Source organism: Perkinsus marinus, assembly GCF_000006405.1.
Source record: "Perkinsus marinus ATCC 50983 genomic scaffold scf_1104296928672, whole genome shotgun sequence".
Taxonomy (NCBI): domain Eukaryota; phylum Perkinsozoa; order Perkinsida; family Perkinsidae; genus Perkinsus; species Perkinsus marinus.
This window is the reverse complement of record NW_003216721.1, coordinates 21,758-39,785: the sequence shown is the minus strand read 5'-3', so window position 1 is coordinate 39,785 and position 18,028 is coordinate 21,758. Positions and strand designations below refer to the sequence as shown.

The following is an 18,028-nucleotide window of genomic DNA, read 5'->3' as shown; positions in this document are numbered from 1 at the left end:
ACACGCTTTGCAGTGCTAGTCTAGCACTGCTGGATAGACAGCACTTTCCACATCGCACTGGTAGGTCGTACAGTCGGACTGTCAGACTCAGACAACAAAATGAGCTAATAGCGCACGAGCGGAGTCGAACTACACATAGTGAATCGATATAACGCAGCTGACTAACAGGCCAACAGGAGCCACACCGTGCGGCCGTGGATCACGATCGTGTACACTGTACATTGTCGATTTGGTAATGCGGAGGTAATCTCGTGTCCTTCACGGCTCTGAGAGCTTATAGGTGATAGGTAATCCCGCCTATCAGCATCTAGCTGATCCAATCCAAACTGCTCAATAGCGTAGTATAGATGAGCAGCGTAGCGTTTTTTACGGTTCACGTTACGGCGTGTGTAACGTAAGCAGTTTACGCTTACGGAAAGGTCTTACGACTCTACGATTGGTGCTGAACTGCTTTTTCAGAATTGTGGCAGAGAGATTCACTGTAATGCACGTGAGTCATTGCGTCAAGAATCGCAAGTCATTGCAAACTACAGTTTGCGCTGTTACTAGAGAATAAGGGCGGGTATCGCGCGTTGCCGAAATCGCTTAGAAAAAGCCACCAAAAGCCCCTGATTCACCTAGGACTGATAGAGCCATACAGCAAATTTTCCTTGACTTGACCCGTGAAATGGCTGTGGAAGTCGATCCAGTGTCAATAAGGGTAATAGAGTGTTCATCGAAGCCACTGGAGCTGAAATGAAACAAGAGGTGGTGAAAGACAGTCAGTTATCGGCTCCCCTGATGCACTAGGCCTGGTAGTCATGGGAAACTTCTCATCGAGCAATTGTGGAGCAATAGAAATTCTCGGCTAATACGCGCCAGCATGAACAATCGAAGCAGCAGATGGATTCTACGACTAGACCTTCAACTGGGTCCGTTGAACTGAGCAGGCCGCTACCTGGTGGTTGGCCTTTTCTCTGCTCATTGGACAGTTTCCAAGAAAGACCTACTACCAGTAGCATAAAAACATCCTCGATCCCGAATAAAGTCCTTGATCGTTCACTATTGATTAGGTTACGTAGGTGAGCTAGATACATCACGAAACACATCATAACTACGCAATACCGAAACACTTCTTGGCCGAAATTACAAATTCTAATTCATCTAATCAAACCTCCATTCCCTTTGAAACTACGCTTAACATACATTACAGCACGCCTTGAGAATGCACCAAAACGCTTGTTCGAATTTTTCAAAATCATTATCATTGCAATGATCAACCATGACTGCTCGACGAGCGTAGAGCTCAAGTAGTTGAAGCATTTCTTGCTCCAACATAGCTGAGGAGACGATGTCCCCGGGAGCTTCAATGTGTGATGAGCCATTGGAGTATTTTTTACACAAATTAAGCTTGCATAGACGTTTGACTTGAACGGTTCAAGCGATACCAATGAGGTTTCAGCCATGTTGTGTGCAGCGCTAGTGCAGAACGGTTGACGCATAGTGCATAACCCATAGCGCAACGTGAGATCGATTAACTTAGAGGTCGGCACGTGGAAAACGTTCAGGTGTTCAATGAATCGTCATCCGTAAGGCATTGACATAACGCGAGGAAGGGAAAACAATACCTCTACAACAATTAACAGTACAACTTGAAGATATTCCAAGGTGAGTCCGCAGAGACACTTGGCCTGTATTCGACGAATACTATCCGTTGGCGAAAGAGGCGATACAGGATGGGCGCTAAATAAATGAACGCATTCGCGTATGTGAGTTACTGATCCTCTATGGATTGTCCGCGGAAATATAGCGGTCCTATCCACCGAAGAGATTCTTGGGAAGTATGGGCATTGAGCGGTTCTCCGCGACCGAAGTCTCGAGATCTGTGAGGAACCGCCATAGCATCGCATCCGTAGTAAGCATTGCGAACGTTCAGTGGACTACCCTTGCGTGATGGCCAGACTTCCTGGGTCACGCCGTGGTCCAGAAATTATTCCGGAGGATCGGTTAAAATGATAGTTTATGACTTCGTGCTCAGCAAATACGATTCAAAATACCGTAATCGATCACAAGAGTATTTCCAAAAACTATTTTGGAACCGCCGAATCGGCGCCGCCGGTCAATATGACTTCTCAGTAGTCACTACTGAAACGGTGTCAGAAACTGTTTCTGAGAAACAGCAGACTGAAGGCAGAGAAGCGCACTCCGGCGAGAACGATCCAATGAGAGAACTTCCAGTTAGAGGCTCGTTAGACTGGGTGAGTCTTCTATCCGCAGCTCATAGAACGGACAATACGCTTAAATTAACCATGGATTAGAAGTTAGGCTTCTAAAATGAACTCCTCTTGTGCTGGCCTAGGTCTCCTGAGTGATCGACCCCTTCCTTGGCAGAAGATTCGTCAAAATAAGAGATTCCGGAGCTGATGTGCGATTCCTTGTCAAGTTGTCAGGTGCGGCACCTAAGGTGGCAACTGCGCCTCATCAGTGAGGAGTCCTCACGTGAGATGATTTCATCAGGGCACTTTTGATCCGTAGCTTACGGTCGTTACGGACCTTAACGTCAAGCAGCTACAGACTCTGGGAGAGGTACCTTGTGGCACCCCACGCTCTCCACCTTGACTTCTTCGTCCTTCGTTTCACTCGAATTTACAGCTCAATGTGGATTTTCCGTGGGTTACACGACTCGATGCTCCTTGACCTTTTCTGGTGAGTTGGGTTCTCTTAGAGAACCTATTGTGTTTTATCTTTACAGGCTAGTGCGTGCTCAACCTTTGTCGGGCTGCTACGTATGCTATCCAAAATAAATCGCAATTGAACGGCTAGAGCCAAAGAAATGGGGTGAAAATTTATCTATATACCGTAGCAATTTGCTACTAGCAAATGCCGGTTTGATCTCAACGCGCGGCCGTGCCCCCCACTCCAGCACGCAATTTGTGGGTGATGGATTGAGTTTTTTTTGTAAAACCGGCCGACTACCACCCTGAATCAGAGTCCCTGATCAGAGCCGTGGTCACTGTATTACCTCGATTCTACTCAGCTGCCTTACTGGCCTGTACTCGCATGCCATTAAGTATAGCTGTACACTTAAGCCGTATACAGGAAGGTTTATAATGTTGGTCGCCGCTGGTTAGATCACCGCTAGGAGCACTAGGATGAGGCGAGAAGGTACGAGCGCGCTTGGTTCGGGTTCTACTAGCAATTCCAGACATGAAGGGAGTGTACTAAGATTGCAGAAGATAGAGAGTATAGTAAGGTAGGACAAGATGAATAGAGAGTAGTAATGTTGCACGTACTCAAGACCAATAAACACGCAGGTACGCAAGCACAACTGGCGCCAGCCAGCAGATGCGTGTGCGTGCCTCACAGAAGCAACAAGCATCAGGATTTTATACTGAAATCCCTGTGTTCAGCACAATGTGTTGTAACATGGACGGAGCACACGGTATTCTACGGAATTTTGCTTACTGCTCGTGAATGTTCTTCTCTCTCGAGCAACACAGCTGAGATGCTTCGCATTGACATATCTGCGCTACGTCGGTCATACGCGTAATCTTAGCGGTGATGATGCCGCGGGCGTGCCGTTGACGTGAAGAGGAACGTGTATCCGTTCGACTGCGTCACAATCGATGAATTCCCATCAACAAACTCTTCAGGTTAAATCTCATTCGTGATGCCTCTTGCTTACGGCTCCCTCTTGCTTGCCACTGTGATGGAAGCAGCCCTAGGACTACCTGATATCCCTTTCCAGATTACTGCTGACTATCCACCGGGTTGTTATGGAGGTCCTGGTCCAGGGGAGGGAAGCAACATCACCGATATGCTAGCGCCTTCCTGCATTTACAACATGAAGGGATATGCAATCGATGGAGTCCATAGAGAGGTTGCCGGCATCATACTTAACAATAACATGCGTGGGCGTTATGGCAGCTTGCATATGAACCTGAATCTGTCCACCCTGCCTGGTACCGTGAAGCATAATGTCATAGTGGGAACGTATGGTTGGGCTCATCTGAGTGTTGGTGATGAAACCAGAGACTTCTGGTGGAACCCAAGCCCAGGTGAGAATATCTACGGCCCAAAGCCTGTTGAAGTGTTTGCCAAAGTTGCAACTATCGACTCTGGTACTCTCCCTAATAACGTGAGCACTTGGAGCTCGTGGGATAGTCTAACTGGTACAGCGCACAGCGACGGGTTAAACCTAATATGTACTCACAAATGCTCCTCCAATGTACCCAATTCTGAGTTTTACACCGGACAAGAAATCCTCATAAAAAGGGTGGAAGGTGGCTGGAACTACTTGGTTACGTACAACTTTCGCGACAATTCACGTCAGCTAGAAGATTACAACAAGTATGTGATCAGCGGCAACCTGCAGGACGTGAATATAATCTGAATCTACACAGCTTCATGATTCTATGCCTAGCCAACGTGGCGAAGTCTGGCTCGAGTCCCCTGCTCCGATGCTGTTGTCTCACGCACCGTACATATGTCTTGGAAAATTCGAGGATTTCGGGTAGCTTTCACTACAACATCCATCTGCTTATCATTTATTTTCATTTTTCCATATCTCTGCCCAATATTGCGTGAATGCGGTGCGCAGGAGCCTGCTTTTTATCGCTTATCTGTATGCAGGTCTGCGCGTTGCTGTGCGCTGTCCAACTTTTTAACAAGCACACTCTTGCAAACCGCATTGGAGCTCGAGGAGCCCTAGCTGGGCTCATCACCTTTTCAATGATCATTGAGTGGCGGGTTATTGGATTGAACAAGAGAAATATGGTATGTTTTCTTTCCCTTGAACACTGTCGATGTTGTTGCGTTCAGGTATGGAGGACACTTCCTAGACCATCTCAGATTTCCACGACTTTTCACGATTTTCACGACGATAAGAGATGCTATGCTCGTCTACACGTAGATTGCGTAGTGTAGAATGGCGCAAATAGTGGCCTAGGACGCGCTCGTCGGTACAACTGCTTACTTTCAGCTGTGCTCTCGATCTGGATCATACTTCATACTGTTGCGAATTCTCTGCTGGTTTCAACTGTGGTGTTGTAATGATCAATGGCACCTGGCCTGATGATGGAGTCTCTCGATATAGCTCAACACGAGCTTCCCAAACCTCATTCACTGAACCATATCATCGTGCACTGGTCCGTTCGGAAACGTTGGCGACGAGTATCCCGGATATTTGTGCTCTCGGTTTCGGGCTAGATTTTAAGAATGTTCTTGGCTCTGCTCGGATCAGCATTTCAATTTAAAAGAGAGAGAAGTATCGATTACAGGTCTCCAGCATTCTTCAATCGAACATAGTAGAGACTAAAGATTTGGATAAGTAAGCCGGGAAGCTATCTTGGTGTGCCCAATTGACTCGCCATTAGCGTCCCAAGCTCGGTGCCTTATATGCATTGACCGCTGCCGCTGACCGTCCTAAACCAGGAAAACCTCTTTAAGAGGTTTTCCTTAAAGTTTCCGTCTAAGTTTGACGTATTCGCCTTTTTGCATCTGCTTAAGATTTTCTTGAGTCGATATCGGAGGCTCTGGCCAAGCCATGTTCCGTACCCCTTTTTGGTTCGAAGGAGGATGTATGGTATCTGATATCGGATGCTTGCACGTACGGCTTCGGAGGATTCTCCACTGATGGCACTAAGCATTATTGGTATAATATCGACCCTTGTGACGAGCCTCTACTGTGGGAATAAATTCTCAAGGCACATCCAGATGTTGAAGGATCCGCTTATCCCGGTTTGGAGGAGTCTGAGATCTGTTATCTGGAGCTGTGTGCAGCTGTTTTGGGTTTGATTGGGATCGAGAAGACGCCCAGTGTTCGACTCAAGAACTATAGCATATTTCAGTTTCAGTTTTCTGTGATAAAACAGAAACGGTTTCGGGTCTTGCTTCTTGGTCTCCAAAGACACAAGCTTTGAGAACGCCTTTGAGTTGGGTTCCTCACTGGTCTTCACGTTTATGCTTTCAACATATGCCTGGACGTCTCAATAGCCTTGCAGATTTCATCAGTCGTCGTTCCAGATCGGAGACCATACCAACCGCTGCTGCTGAGTAGCGTCGGGTCGCAGTAACGCCTCAGGTATGACTCTGGTTTGAGCATCTCTCTGGTCGGCATATGCTTCTGAAGTTATGTAAACAGATAGTGTTGTCAATCTCTTGGAACAGGCTTTTTGTCACGTTTTCCTAACGCCTTCTTCTCCGAGACATGCCTCGGGATCTGTCAAAGGTCGATCGTACCTTGAGAGTTTCTACAATCTGCTGAATAGAAGCAGGAAAGTTTGGAGTTTCTGTCACAGTCTCTGAAGGATTCTACATTTCAACAATACCGAACACCTGCGAGCTACTACGAAGGCGGATTCGGTCTTATATGTGCGATGATTCGTGTCACAGTCAACAACCTTATTGCTTTCATCAGAACTTTCACGGCCTCAGCAGAGATTCAATCATCTACTATCCGTAAATATACTTGCGGCGTGCGATCGACTGCCCAGGTTCGCCTTGGACAAGTGTTTTCTCGTGAAGAGAGCCAAATCTTTGATAGGGTTCTGCGAAGTGCGGACAATGCACTGAGCTCTCTAGAACGTCCAATGAAGAGGGCGGTAGTGCTCCCGAGCGAATGTCTGAAAGCGTTAGCCCATATGCCTCTGCAATTCGCGAGCTCAGAAGATCAGATCAGATCAGCAGCTTTATTGGGCAGTACTTTGATGCTCCGGTTAAAACAGGTGGCAGCACGTCTCCGTGTGGCAGACGTGAGTTGGGGAAAACACCCGAGGGTACTCTAGCTCTTCTCGATTTCTACAACACCAAAGCTTCCTTCCATGAGGAACGTGAATTTCTATGCTCAGCGGGCTGTTCATGCAACAAGGTGCACTGTGTGGCTCACAATATCACTAAGATGCCGCGAACAGCTACTTCAACGAGCCAAAGGGTATTTTCTGAATTGAAGTACGAAATAACTCGCCAAGGAGTTTCCGCAATAAGTCTTCGAGTGGAAACGGGATGAAGCTACGATGCACAATGACCGTGCCACAGTCTACGTCGCTGGGGTGTGTTAAGTCTGTTCGGGTTGAGCTCTCACCAAATCAAAGCTGGGGTAATTGGTGTTCATCGGCCTTCGTGAAGAAGAAGTGTCGGAGCCATGTTGAGCAAATTCTGGAAGCTGCATGACTCCTGGACGCATGGTGTGTTTCTTAGACTTTGTGGTAGTGCTTTCTCAATTGGCCTTCCGTTGAGTTCATTCTCGAACGATAACCTAGCTGTCGGAGCTTGTAATGTTAACTTGGTGTGAGTGACTCTCATTGATGAGGATGTTACGTCGAAGAATGTTCCTAGTGGAAAGAGTCTTCTGAAAGTTCTGTCGAATAATCGGACATGTCTCCTCCCTGCGACAGTGAGGATCTCGTTTCAAGTAGGTGACGCATCGTTGTTTGTGTGATCGAGTTTGGGGGACACTAACATATGTCAGGAAACATGGGCCAAGGTAAGACCCGGCGAGGGTTCGGGCTTTGGGTTCACAGTATTTGGTCCTCTCACACACTCCCAACCAACTGTCTGACGAACAGAAGTCACTCGAATTGAGAAAATGACCATGTAGTCCGAGGGCACTGCTGCCCCTATCCACTGAGTTGATTCGTGAATAATGTAGTCCGGAGGCATAGCTACCCTTATTGACCGAGTAAATGTCTGTATGATAGAGGCTATACCTTATAGCCTGCTCAAGGTTAACTCAGCAGATCGACTTGCAGCACGAATTTCATTTCCAGGCAGATCCGATTACCCTGACTTACCCTATCGTGGAAGTCAGTTCGATGACTGCGAGAATTCCTCGCCGAGAAATGAGGGTGCATAGGCTCAACCTGACGGAGAAAAAACATCTGAGAATAAGGCGATGGCATAGAGAACTCATCCGAAACTATCATGTCGTGATCAGTGGCCAAAACCTCGGCAAGAGCGCTGTTGTTTTTGGTATACAACCATGCTGATGTGCGGGACACGGAAGGCCCAAACAATAGCTCTATGATCTCCGCTCTAGTCGAGTCGCCGGAGCTCGAATTATAAACACCGCCACGGATGGGGATCTCCGATAGGGAATCGCGACGACCGAATTCGAATGGGCTAACCAGTCACTGGTTACCAGTGAGCTTGATGAGCTTCTGAGATCAACGGCGATGCCTTCATCACGACAGCCAGGAAGGTCAACCACCTCTTCCTGAAAAAGTTTGGTAGCATGTCGCGAGCGAAGGCTCGAGCTTTGTTCAGTCTCGAGGAATATCTAGCAATATGTTCGCAACCAAAACACCTGAACTCAGTGGTCGATCGTTACCACTATGTTGAGAAAGTTCACACCTGTTGATGCGAAGTTCACTGTAGTGGTACTCGGTCGAACCGCGGGTGGCGTAAACGTATCGGACGATGGACGAATATCTTGATCCATCCGTACTATGCTTAGCATAGTATGCTATTCGGTAGTCCGTTGCTGTTCTCTTCATCGGATGTATTTTCCGGTATCGAGTTGTCCATCACAGAAAACCACTTTCACAGACAGTGCCGAACGGAGAGGGTTGTCCAACTAAGAGCAACTTTTGCAACTGCGAACAGCTGGACTCTGAAGATATCAATTACTAGCAATGATTTCCTCTGGAGATATAAAATCGGTTCGAGACCCGGTGAGGATGATGAATCTCCATTTAATCACAACGTTGGGCCCCAACGGTTGGGGAGCGAGGAGGGCCATCAGCCTCGTCGAATGGGAGTCCCGGGTGTGGTGGGAGGGGCAAGAAGTTGGAACACGGAGGCATATTATCGCCATCCCTTCGAGGGGGAGACCCCAGTATAGTGCGTGCGTGCCGGCTTATTTTTAGCGCTCGCCCTCACAATCTCGAAATGGTATGACGCTCTGTGCCATGTCGTTCAACACTACTATGTGCCGCTGTGTATTCTCCCAGCTCACCTAAGCTGTATACTCAGTTTGATGAAACCACCAAGCATTGTTGTTGTTCATGCGTGCAGCGGACCGCACCACGCGGCACGCAAACGCATAGCTTTTCCCCGTTCTCCATAGAGCGAAGTAGAACACTTCGTGGAGATTACCTACTTATCATAACCAATGTCATCACCGAGGTCATTGAGTTCACCTGAGTCACTCCAGTCAGAGTATGAGCTAGAGGGAGGTACAATTGGCGCCCACCGTGGGGCTTCTGCTGAAATGGGCCTACTGAGTGCCGTCGGAACTAGGGCGACATCTTCAAGAAGCAGGGGTACCTCTGATGAAGTGACACAGGCAGGCGGGATTTCATCGTTCCCGACCATTGGCATTCCCTATGTAACCTCCCTCGGTGTAGTCGGCAAAACTCACCCAGGACAAGCGACTGCGGACCAGCTGATCCATGAGGCCCTAGCGCCTCAGACCGACCATGATGAGGCTGATTCTAAGCCACCCCCTATCGACGTGGCCGTCAGGATGAGTACCCTACGTTTGTTCGAGGTCTTGGTGGGTATCGGGACAAGTATATGGCTATCAGCTGCTCAGGGCCTGGTGGGCAGCTCGGGGAAGTCCTCGGAGCGAACACACTCGAGTTCCTGAAGTCGTGGCATCTATCATGTGCTGAGGGGTCCATAGGGGCCGACCGAGATGTTCCGGTGGTGAACCTCCAAAAGAATACCGATTGGATGGACTCCATGGAGAGGGCCCTCTCACTGACGCAGGCTGGGCCGACGATCAGAATGCTCGTGTGGCTCACTGTGGCGCCACCACAGGCCACCCTGTCCCTACGCGAGGGCCTGCTGGACATCTGCAGTACCACTGCTCACGAAGGGAGAGAGGATCTGATGGACTGGTCCAAGTGGACTAGAGTCAACCTATCGACAGCTAACAAACCAACCAAAGAGGCATTCAAGAACGACTTCCTCAACTACAACGCCATCATCCAAAAGTGGCATGACGACCTATTGGGGCGGGTCCGGAAAATAACCAAATCTCCTGTGTCCCTAGCGAAAGCGATGAGTCATCGCTTTCGCCGATGATGATGTGGGGTACGTTGAAGTTCCAGACCAAAGAGCCATTGGAATCGCTGCTTCAGCGAGAATACTCTCTATGGCTTATCCTGTCCGAAGAAGGAGCTTCCTTCCCATGGGAAAAGCGCCGAGACAGAATCCTATCCGCTCTCCTCGTAATACCGGCGTGGTGACAACTACTACTTCCGAAATGGGCTCAAATCAACGCCACTCCTGACTATAAAAGCTTCAAGGCCACTCTGTTGGAGGCTCGGGAATCAGGTTACAAGCTGAAGCTACTCAGCAAGACCGAAGCTCAAAACCATCTCGGCCCTACAAGTTTGCGAGCGAGCACTATAGTACGCGGCCCAGAATGGATGCAAGATGTCGACCAGCATTTTCCTGAAGATCTCGGACCGTCGAGTCGAGGAAGCCATACATCGGCAATCGGCATGAAGGCTGAGGAGCCCAAACCAGAGGATAACCACCCTCCACGACCAAAGCGGGGGGCGGCTGGTAAAAGATATACTACCACTCAACTGAGATGTCTAGCAGAAGGGCGATGTTTCGGGTGCAACCGTAAGAGCCACCTACAAAGAGACTGTCCGGATAAAAGACCGAGACCTGCTAAGAAAGGCGAGGATACTGGAGCTACAAGGAGCGATGAGACGAGAGCTCCCTCGGCCGATGACCCTGTGGCGGCCATCAATACTATTACGGGCTTGATCGACTCGGATTCCGACTTATCGGAGGGCGTCGAACCCCAGCCTATCTCGGCGACGGCCATAAGCTACCCCAAGACCCTCGGCCAGCGAGCAGAACGAGACGGCCCCAATGATCTTATCTACATCGACCTCGAGGCCACAAGTGGAGCACTCTTCAAGGCGATGGTTGACTCGGGAAGCCAACTGACACTGGTTCGAAGAGGCCTCGTAGCGCCTGAAACCCGCGTTGATCGTAGCCGAAAGGCAGCCAAGATCAGCGGCAGTTGGCCACCCGGTGATCTTTGAAGTGAAGACCGCAGGAGGAGTGCTCCCGTTGCAAGCCTTCTGCGTGAACAGCGTTCCCGGGGAGGCTGAGGTTATCCTAGGAAATGATAGCCTGAGAATGTTGGGATTCCAACTCGATATGGAAATTGATTGCGCCAAACCTTCTGTGGCGGACCACTCGATCCAGCTCGGAAGCGCGGCAGCCCTGAAAGAAGCGGAGTCTGTAAATCCCTTTACAGCTCACGTGGAGGTCACCCGTGCACACCCCCCAGTCCGAGCTCGGTACTTCTCGCTTCCTCCCGAGAAACGTGAGGCGGCCACTGAAGTGCTTCAGGAAGCCTTGGCCAAGGGCTGGATAGAAGTTGTAGAGGATGATGACCCCATGCAATGGTATTCCCCGACCTTCCTCAAGAAGAAACCTAACGGTACCTATCGCATCCTGAACGATCTCAGGGAGGTAAACAGCAGAATCCACACCTACGCCCCTAGAACTTCTTTGCCTGACATCCTAGGGTCGGTTCCTCGTGGGTGCTCAGCTTTCATCTGTCTGGATGTGAACAACGTATTTCATTCCGTACCCTTGGTACCGAGCAGTCGAAGGTTCCTAGGGGGTATTCTGAATGGTGTGCGATTCAGGTGGAAGGTTCTACCACAAGGACTCTGCACAAGCCCTTACTTCTGGGAGAACTTCGTACGGGGCGCCCTCAACGAGATCCAGCTCCCTCCCGGCGTCCTGGTCTTGACCTACGCTGACGACATCACCATCTGCGCTGAGAGTACCAAATCGGCGTGTCGGGCTAGAGACCTCATAGTTGAGGCTCTCCGACGACATGGGGTCGAGATACAGCCAGAGAAGTGCCAAGGACCGGGAGGATCTGTGGACTTCCTGGGGTTACAGATTACGCGGGAAGGCTGGCGAGCGAGAGACGAACCAGTGGCCAAACTCCGGGGTCTCAGAGCCCCCAGAGATAGGGCGGAGTTGAGATCTGCCCTGGGGGTGATAGGGTATCTGAAGCCTGTACGCCCTCTTGGAGAAGGGGAGGCCATTCAAGTGGACCACCTCCCAGGCGAGTTGTGCCATGTCGTTCAACACTATTATGTGCCGCTGTGTATTCTCCCAGCTCACCTAAGCTGTATACTCAGTTTGATGATACCACCAAGCATTGTTGTTGTTCATGCGTGCAGCGGACCGCACCACGCGGCACGCAAACGCATAGCTTTTCCCCTTTTTTCATAGAGCGAAGTAGAACACTTCGTGGAGATTATCTACTTATCATAACCAATGTCATCACCGAGGTCGTTGAGTTCACCTGAGTCACTCTAGTCAGAGTATGAGTTAGAGGGAGGTACACGCTCACAACTTCGTGTGATCGAGCATACAATCGGTTCGAGGTCCGATGAAGATGATGAATCTCCATTTAATCACAACGTTGGGGAGCGAGGAGGGCCATCAGCCTCGTCAGACCTCGACACTCGAATCGGAGTCCCCAACGCGGTGTGAGAGATGAGAGTGGAAGAGGTTACCCCATGCAAGGTGTGATCATCACACTGTGATGGGAGTTGTATTGACTCCTGTTACAAGAACCCAACATGGGCATGTGTACATAAGTGGTTAGGTAATGATTATATTTGAGAGGGATTGTGGAAACGATCAATATAGTAGAGCTTTGTGCGAGGGTTTCTCCAACCACCGGAAGCATCCAGACATTGTGGGGGACATTTAAATGGAAGAGGTCGTCAGTCCGACCACGTCTCAGAGAGTGAAAAGAAAAGAACAACGGATGAGAGATAGTGGTCTGTGAGACAAACCGCTTGAGGAGATTGTTGAAGGTTGAGGGGGCGAGAGTAGATGTGGACGTGAGGAGTGGGCGAGCAGCTCTGACAGGGCAAAGATGAGCACCCCAGGTGGAGCATTTGCATTTTCGGCGTAGTCGAATTGGTCGACGCTCGTTTTTACGCTTCCTCAGGGTGATGGTGCAGGAGTTTGGAGTAACCGAAATGAACCGGTTCTCGGAATTGAGTAGCTCAGAAGGGAGATGCAGGCTAAACGAGTAACCCAAGATACCACATGCAGCGAAGACATGATGGTTATGCAACTGAGCGATCTGAACTAGATCGTTCAGTTGGTGGAGCTTGAGAAAAGCCTTGTCGTGGACGCAGTCACGATGAAGTAAATGTTGATCTTTGCTGATGGCGTGAGTGAGATCGTCGTCAAAGAACACGGGAAGTTCGAGGATATGGTGGATCTTCTTTAAAGCCAGGTAGTATGAGTGACCTGATGTATTGGTCACAAAGTGACGAACGGACGATGCGGACGCAGGAAGAGCTGGAATGTGAGGGAATTGTGACCAGTGCCATTGAAGATATTTGGTGATAACCGAAGAGTATGATCTCCAGGTTGCGGAAGCAAGATGATGACGAATTGGGAGATTAAACTTATCCTGGAAGACGTTGTGGTTCAACGTGAAGAGACGCGCTCGGATCTCAGGACAGGCCTTGAGGAGGTTGAGTTTTAGTCGAGTTCCGGGTAAGAGGTCTGTGGGGAGCCATGAAGCGAATAAGGGCCAAGAATTGATGTGGTCGTCGTTGAGTCTGCTGAGAAGCTTTTCGGGGTGGTCGAGAACCCGCGCAGCGATGTTGGTTAGGTCAAAAGTGAAGGAGTCGGATGACATGAATGACTGCGGAGAAGCATGAAATAGTGAACACGATTTCTGACGAGAGTCGAGCAAATGGTGAGCGACGATGGGAGACCATATGAAAGGTTACAATGTAAAATGTAAGTAGAACTGTATAGCTCAAGAATCGCACCAAGTAGGCGTGATGAGAGGTAGCCTTTTTGCTCTTCTAATCGAAGGAGTTGTAAAGTCACCTCGACTAACACAGTCAGCGGGATTCAATGAGGAGGATATGCGAGTCACGAATATGTGGGTTATGCCCAAGGATGCAATATGTAACCAAATATTAGCAATAGCTTGGCTCAAGGAGAGAGAATAGCTTGACCCACGACAAATGATAGCTTCAGTGGTAGTGTTGACAACACTACCACTGAAGCTACTGTGTTGTTGGTGAAGAGTATGATGTCTGAGCCGAGGCGCCACCTGGCCGCCGAGCTGAGAGCTAAATCGGCGGCTAAGAGTTCCAAGGAGTTGATGTGGGGGGATTTAGCCTTGGGAAATTTCGTGAAACCAAAGGCTAGACTGTCTTGAGATTTGTCGAATAGGACGACACCGAGACCGCCCGATCCTGTAGCGTCGGCGAAAGCTAGAACCGGATGTGGGGCGATAGAGAGTTCATAAACCAGATCTCTTGGCCTCGAAGCTGTGTTGAACAATGAGTATAGGGTACGGAGTGAGGTGTTCAAGAGGGCAGAATCGATAGGAAGACCTCGGGAATAACGAATGATAGTTCGAACATAGGCACGACCCACACGCCCGAAGAGGGAGTCACAGGCGAAGGATAGACGTCCAGCGAACTTGGACGTGATGCTAAGATGCTGGTGTTGTGCCAAGAGTAGATCTGCAAGTAGTTTTTCTCGCCGTGCCGGTAGTAGCCCTCCATGTTCCAGATGAACCTCTAAGCCGAGGATGTTGTTGAGAGGCTTAACGATTTTTGGAAGCTGTTGATCATCCAGATGGAGTCCTAGTGCGCGCAGCTGATCTTCTTTAGTAATTCTGAGCTGACGATAGGCACTCTCATGGTCAAGCTTGGTAATAAGCTTGAGTGAGGATCCTAGACGACGAGCTATCTCGGCGAGATGGGTCATACGAGGCATACTAACCTTGTGCGAGAGACTGGCAGAAGCATTCAGACACAGAGAGTTGTTGGTATATGAGTAGTTGGAGATGAGGCGGATCTTGTCTGATTGACGTATCCCGAATATAAGGAAGATGAAATATGGGTGCTGTGTAGAGATGACAGAAGTCACTTCTGAGAAGTGGCAGGAAGAGGACCGACAGCTCGACCGAGAGAAGCTTCTGAAACAACATCTGCGCAGACGGCTGATCTCAGCTCCGGATCATGACTGATGGGTCCTTGGAGATACCTTATCAAACGATTCACTGCTGGTCTGGTAGTAGACAGAGCCGAAGGGTCGATGGAGGCGACCTTAGGATGTTTTGAAGCGGTGAACAACCCACCGTCAGAGATGTTGCCGCAGAGGTTAAAGCCACGTTCCAAATTGGCAACTATCGATGTACCCCTAAATCGAGAGAGCTTGATGAGGGTATCTATATTACGGAGTTTCCAATGATCAAGCTTGGGGAAAGTAGGGGCCTGTGACGTTGACGAAGGAGAGTCCCCCAGTAAGTTTGAGAGTACCGATGTATTGTGTGCACGCAGTAGAATGAGTTCTGATTCCGATAGCATTGAATGTATAGCCAAAGTACCCAATAGCACAGTAGGGAGGATAGGAGAGCCTCTGGTAGAGAAGGAGGTCTGGGTAGCCCAAGTGAGCACATCCGAAGGAGAAGAGAGAGAGGAGTCGTCAACCCTCTGGAGTGTTTGAAATAGATGCTTCGAGCTCCCCTCGAAAGGGTATCCATAAAGGACTTGATCGTTTGACGTAGGTCGAAGAATGAAGAGATCATCTTCAATAGCGATTTCTAGAAGGTTGCAGAGATGATGTGCGATGAGAGCTTTGTTGAGTCTACGAAAGAGACTGCGTCTGCAGCTGCGAGTGCCACGACGAGCACGTTTCAGAGGAGGGGGAGAGGTTGGTTCGGACATGAGGAAGTGTGAACTACTGAGAGTTGAGATCAGAAAAGAGATAGTATCATCACCGTAAGAGATTGGAACAACTCGGAACGATGATCAAATGGACTCAGATAAGAAGTGAGATAGATGAGTATGTTGATTGAGACATAATGTGATGAACAAGGGGTCAATGGAATGCTTCTGGAAAGAAGGATGACAATAGATCATTGTTGTTTGATATCAGATGTAGTAGCAGAATCGGTAGTAGGAGAGGAGGTAGAATAGGGTTTGACCACGGAACCTTTGCCTTTGCCTTTACCTTGCGCAGAGGTCGCGAAGGCGGGAGGAGGAGGTACGAAGCCGGAGAATCTGGTTAAGATAGACTCGAGCAGAGGAAATGGTTGATTGGTGGGAGAACGTAGTGAACAATCTGGGATACGTCCGTCAGTTATAGCTGCGCAAAGCTCGACAAGGAGGCAATCCAGTCCACAACGACAACGTGAGGTGCCATCTCTGCCGAAACGGAGATCTATCAAGGAGCCCATGAAGCATATACCGGCTATAAGATCAATGAGACCGCTCAAGGAGAGGCGGTTGATAAGACCCATGGCGGCCATGAGAGCCGTGCTAAGAGCGCCCAGAGATTGGGGGTTAGAAGGAGTGATGTTTTTAATACGACTCCAGCTAGAAAGCAGGAAGTCATGCCAAGGCCGATTGAGGAAAGAAGAAAGTTCGCATTCCTTTCCAAAATCGGGGACCAGGTGACCGGGAACTCGAAGAGATGGACAGGATGACACCGTTGAAGGTAGCTGAAATTCGTGAACATGAGAACGAAAATCATCGGGAGGTTTAGCACAGGTTGTTAGCACGAGGTAGAGCACTGCTCTAAGAGCAGGAATATGACTCTCAGGGAGGTTGAGAGTATGATGATCGAAATCGTTAGAGTCCGGCGAGTCGAAAGGCTGGTGGACCTCAGTTTGAGAGGGGGGTGTAGCAGTAGCATCAGCTGAAGTAGCATGTGGAGAGTGGTGCTTGATGCGGTGCAAGATAGATCTGGATGCAGAAGGCGATTCGACCGATTTAGTAGACTTGGACGGTATGGGAGGAGAAGAGGCGCGAGACGAAGATTGTCGTTTGACCATGTAGGAATAACACGACTGAACTGGAGAGAGAGGTGAAGTAAGAACCGAACCTGACTCCGTGAGCGGACTGGCCGCATCGAACTGAGTCTAGAGAAGCTGGAACTCCGCATTTGAGAAGGAGCGAGAGTACAACGACAACAAGAACAACAACGACAGCGAAAACAACGAAAACAACAGCATTCACAACATGGACAACATTCACCACATTAACAACATCCACAACATCCACTCAAGGTAGTTCAATTCGCTTTTTCTATGCCCCCCTCCCTCCCCCGCCGCTCGTCGTCCTCCTGACATCGTGCAGCAGTGGAAGAGACCACTTCCGGATACTGATGATGATGAATTGACCAACTCCGGATGCTATGGTGGCGATCAAGAAGCTCGGACCAGGAGCTTTGAGAGATAAAAGGTTTATCATAAAACTGGCTTGTCGGATATGCCATGGAAGGTGACAAGCTTCCTTGACATTATAAGAGCATGCAGAGGACTGTTTGACAAAAACATTGAGCACGGCAAGATTAGCTCTGTTACTGCGAATATACTTCATTCGCTGGTCACTGAATTAACCATACGTTCGTCTGAGTTCAAACATTGTATTGATCAGTTTGAAGCTGAAAATGTGGCCCTCATTGAGACGGTCGGGCAACTTGAGGCTGTTCTAGACGGTGCGACCACTCAGAATGAAGGTATCTACTCGAGTTCTTCCTCAAGCACTGCGGAAGTGAGGAATAGGACGAAGTCTTTTGTTGAGGCTGCTAGCCCTGAGAAGACTGGCTCAGCCCTGGCAATGGAATCTGGCAATAAGACTGGCGCACAACTCAGACTAGTGAGGCATCCGCCTAAGGGCGGATCGGGAAGTTGGTGTGATTATAGTGATGAAAATGATGATGATGAACTTCTTTCCCCTCCACCGCCTTCGAGGCTAAGGAATGAACGTCAGCTTTGAGAGAGTTAAAGTCTACCTCCAAGGACTCTGTTGTTATTTTTATGGACAAGAAATGGCCCATGGCTAATGATGATCTCGTTGATAAAAGAGAGGAGATCTTTCCTACCAGGCTGATCTGCCCGTTATCAAGGTGAACGACGTTAAGGCTATAATAAGGAAGAAAGGCATTCGAACTGATATTTTTCAGCTTGCTCAAGGTGTTGGAGTGGGTTGCCCGAATATCTCTGAACGTGATAAGCTGTTGGAGCTATTACAAAAAGAGGGTCGTACCTCAGACATCCGGA

At 49.2% G+C, this 18,028-nt stretch overlaps 6 protein-coding genes across 6 annotated transcripts; 4 read left to right on the top strand and 2 right to left on the bottom strand.

The window, feature by feature from the left end:
* Positions 1–3,649: 3,649 nt before the first annotated feature.
* Pmar_PMAR001638 (hypothetical protein) lies at positions 3,650–4,372 on the top strand (the record flags this gene model as incomplete). The annotated part of the gene is made up of 1 exon (XM_002788174.1): positions 3,650–4,372. The coding sequence occupies one exon, from the start codon at positions 3,650–3,652 to the stop codon at positions 4,370–4,372; it is 723 nt and encodes a 240-aa protein (XP_002788220.1).
* A 5,120-nt stretch (positions 4,373–9,492) lies between these two features.
* Positions 9,493–10,005, top strand: Pmar_PMAR001637 (hypothetical protein; the record flags this gene model as incomplete). The annotated part of the gene is made up of 1 exon (XM_002788173.1): positions 9,493–10,005. One exon carries the CDS (start codon positions 9,493–9,495, stop codon positions 10,003–10,005), a length of 513 nt encoding a protein of 170 aa, XP_002788219.1.
* Positions 10,006–10,427: 422 nt separating this feature from the next.
* Positions 10,428–10,985, top strand: Pmar_PMAR001636 (hypothetical protein; the record flags this gene model as incomplete). The annotated part of the gene is made up of 1 exon (XM_002788172.1): positions 10,428–10,985. The coding sequence occupies one exon, from the start codon at positions 10,428–10,430 to the stop codon at positions 10,983–10,985; it is 558 nt and encodes a 185-aa protein (XP_002788218.1).
* Positions 10,986–11,082: 97 nt separating this feature from the next.
* Pmar_PMAR001635 (gag/pol/env polyprotein, putative) lies at positions 11,083–12,094 on the top strand (the record flags this gene model as incomplete). The annotated part of the gene is made up of 3 exons (XM_002788171.1): positions 11,083–11,477; positions 11,601–12,015; positions 12,086–12,094. 3 exons carry the CDS (start codon positions 11,083–11,085, stop codon positions 12,092–12,094), a joined length of 819 nt encoding a protein of 272 aa, XP_002788217.1.
* Positions 12,095–12,230: 136 nt separating this feature from the next.
* Pmar_PMAR001634 (hypothetical protein) lies at positions 12,231–13,636 on the bottom strand (the record flags this gene model as incomplete). The annotated part of the gene is made up of 2 exons (XM_002788170.1): positions 12,231–12,274; positions 13,033–13,636. The coding sequence occupies 2 exons, from the start codon at positions 13,634–13,636 to the stop codon at positions 12,231–12,233; spliced, it is 648 nt and encodes a 215-aa protein (XP_002788216.1).
* A 305-nt stretch (positions 13,637–13,941) lies between these two features.
* On the bottom strand, positions 13,942–14,736 carry Pmar_PMAR001633 (hypothetical protein; the record flags this gene model as incomplete). The annotated part of the gene is made up of 1 exon (XM_002788169.1): positions 13,942–14,736. The coding sequence occupies one exon, from the start codon at positions 14,734–14,736 to the stop codon at positions 13,942–13,944; it is 795 nt and encodes a 264-aa protein (XP_002788215.1).
* Positions 14,737–18,028: the final 3,292 nt, after the last annotated feature.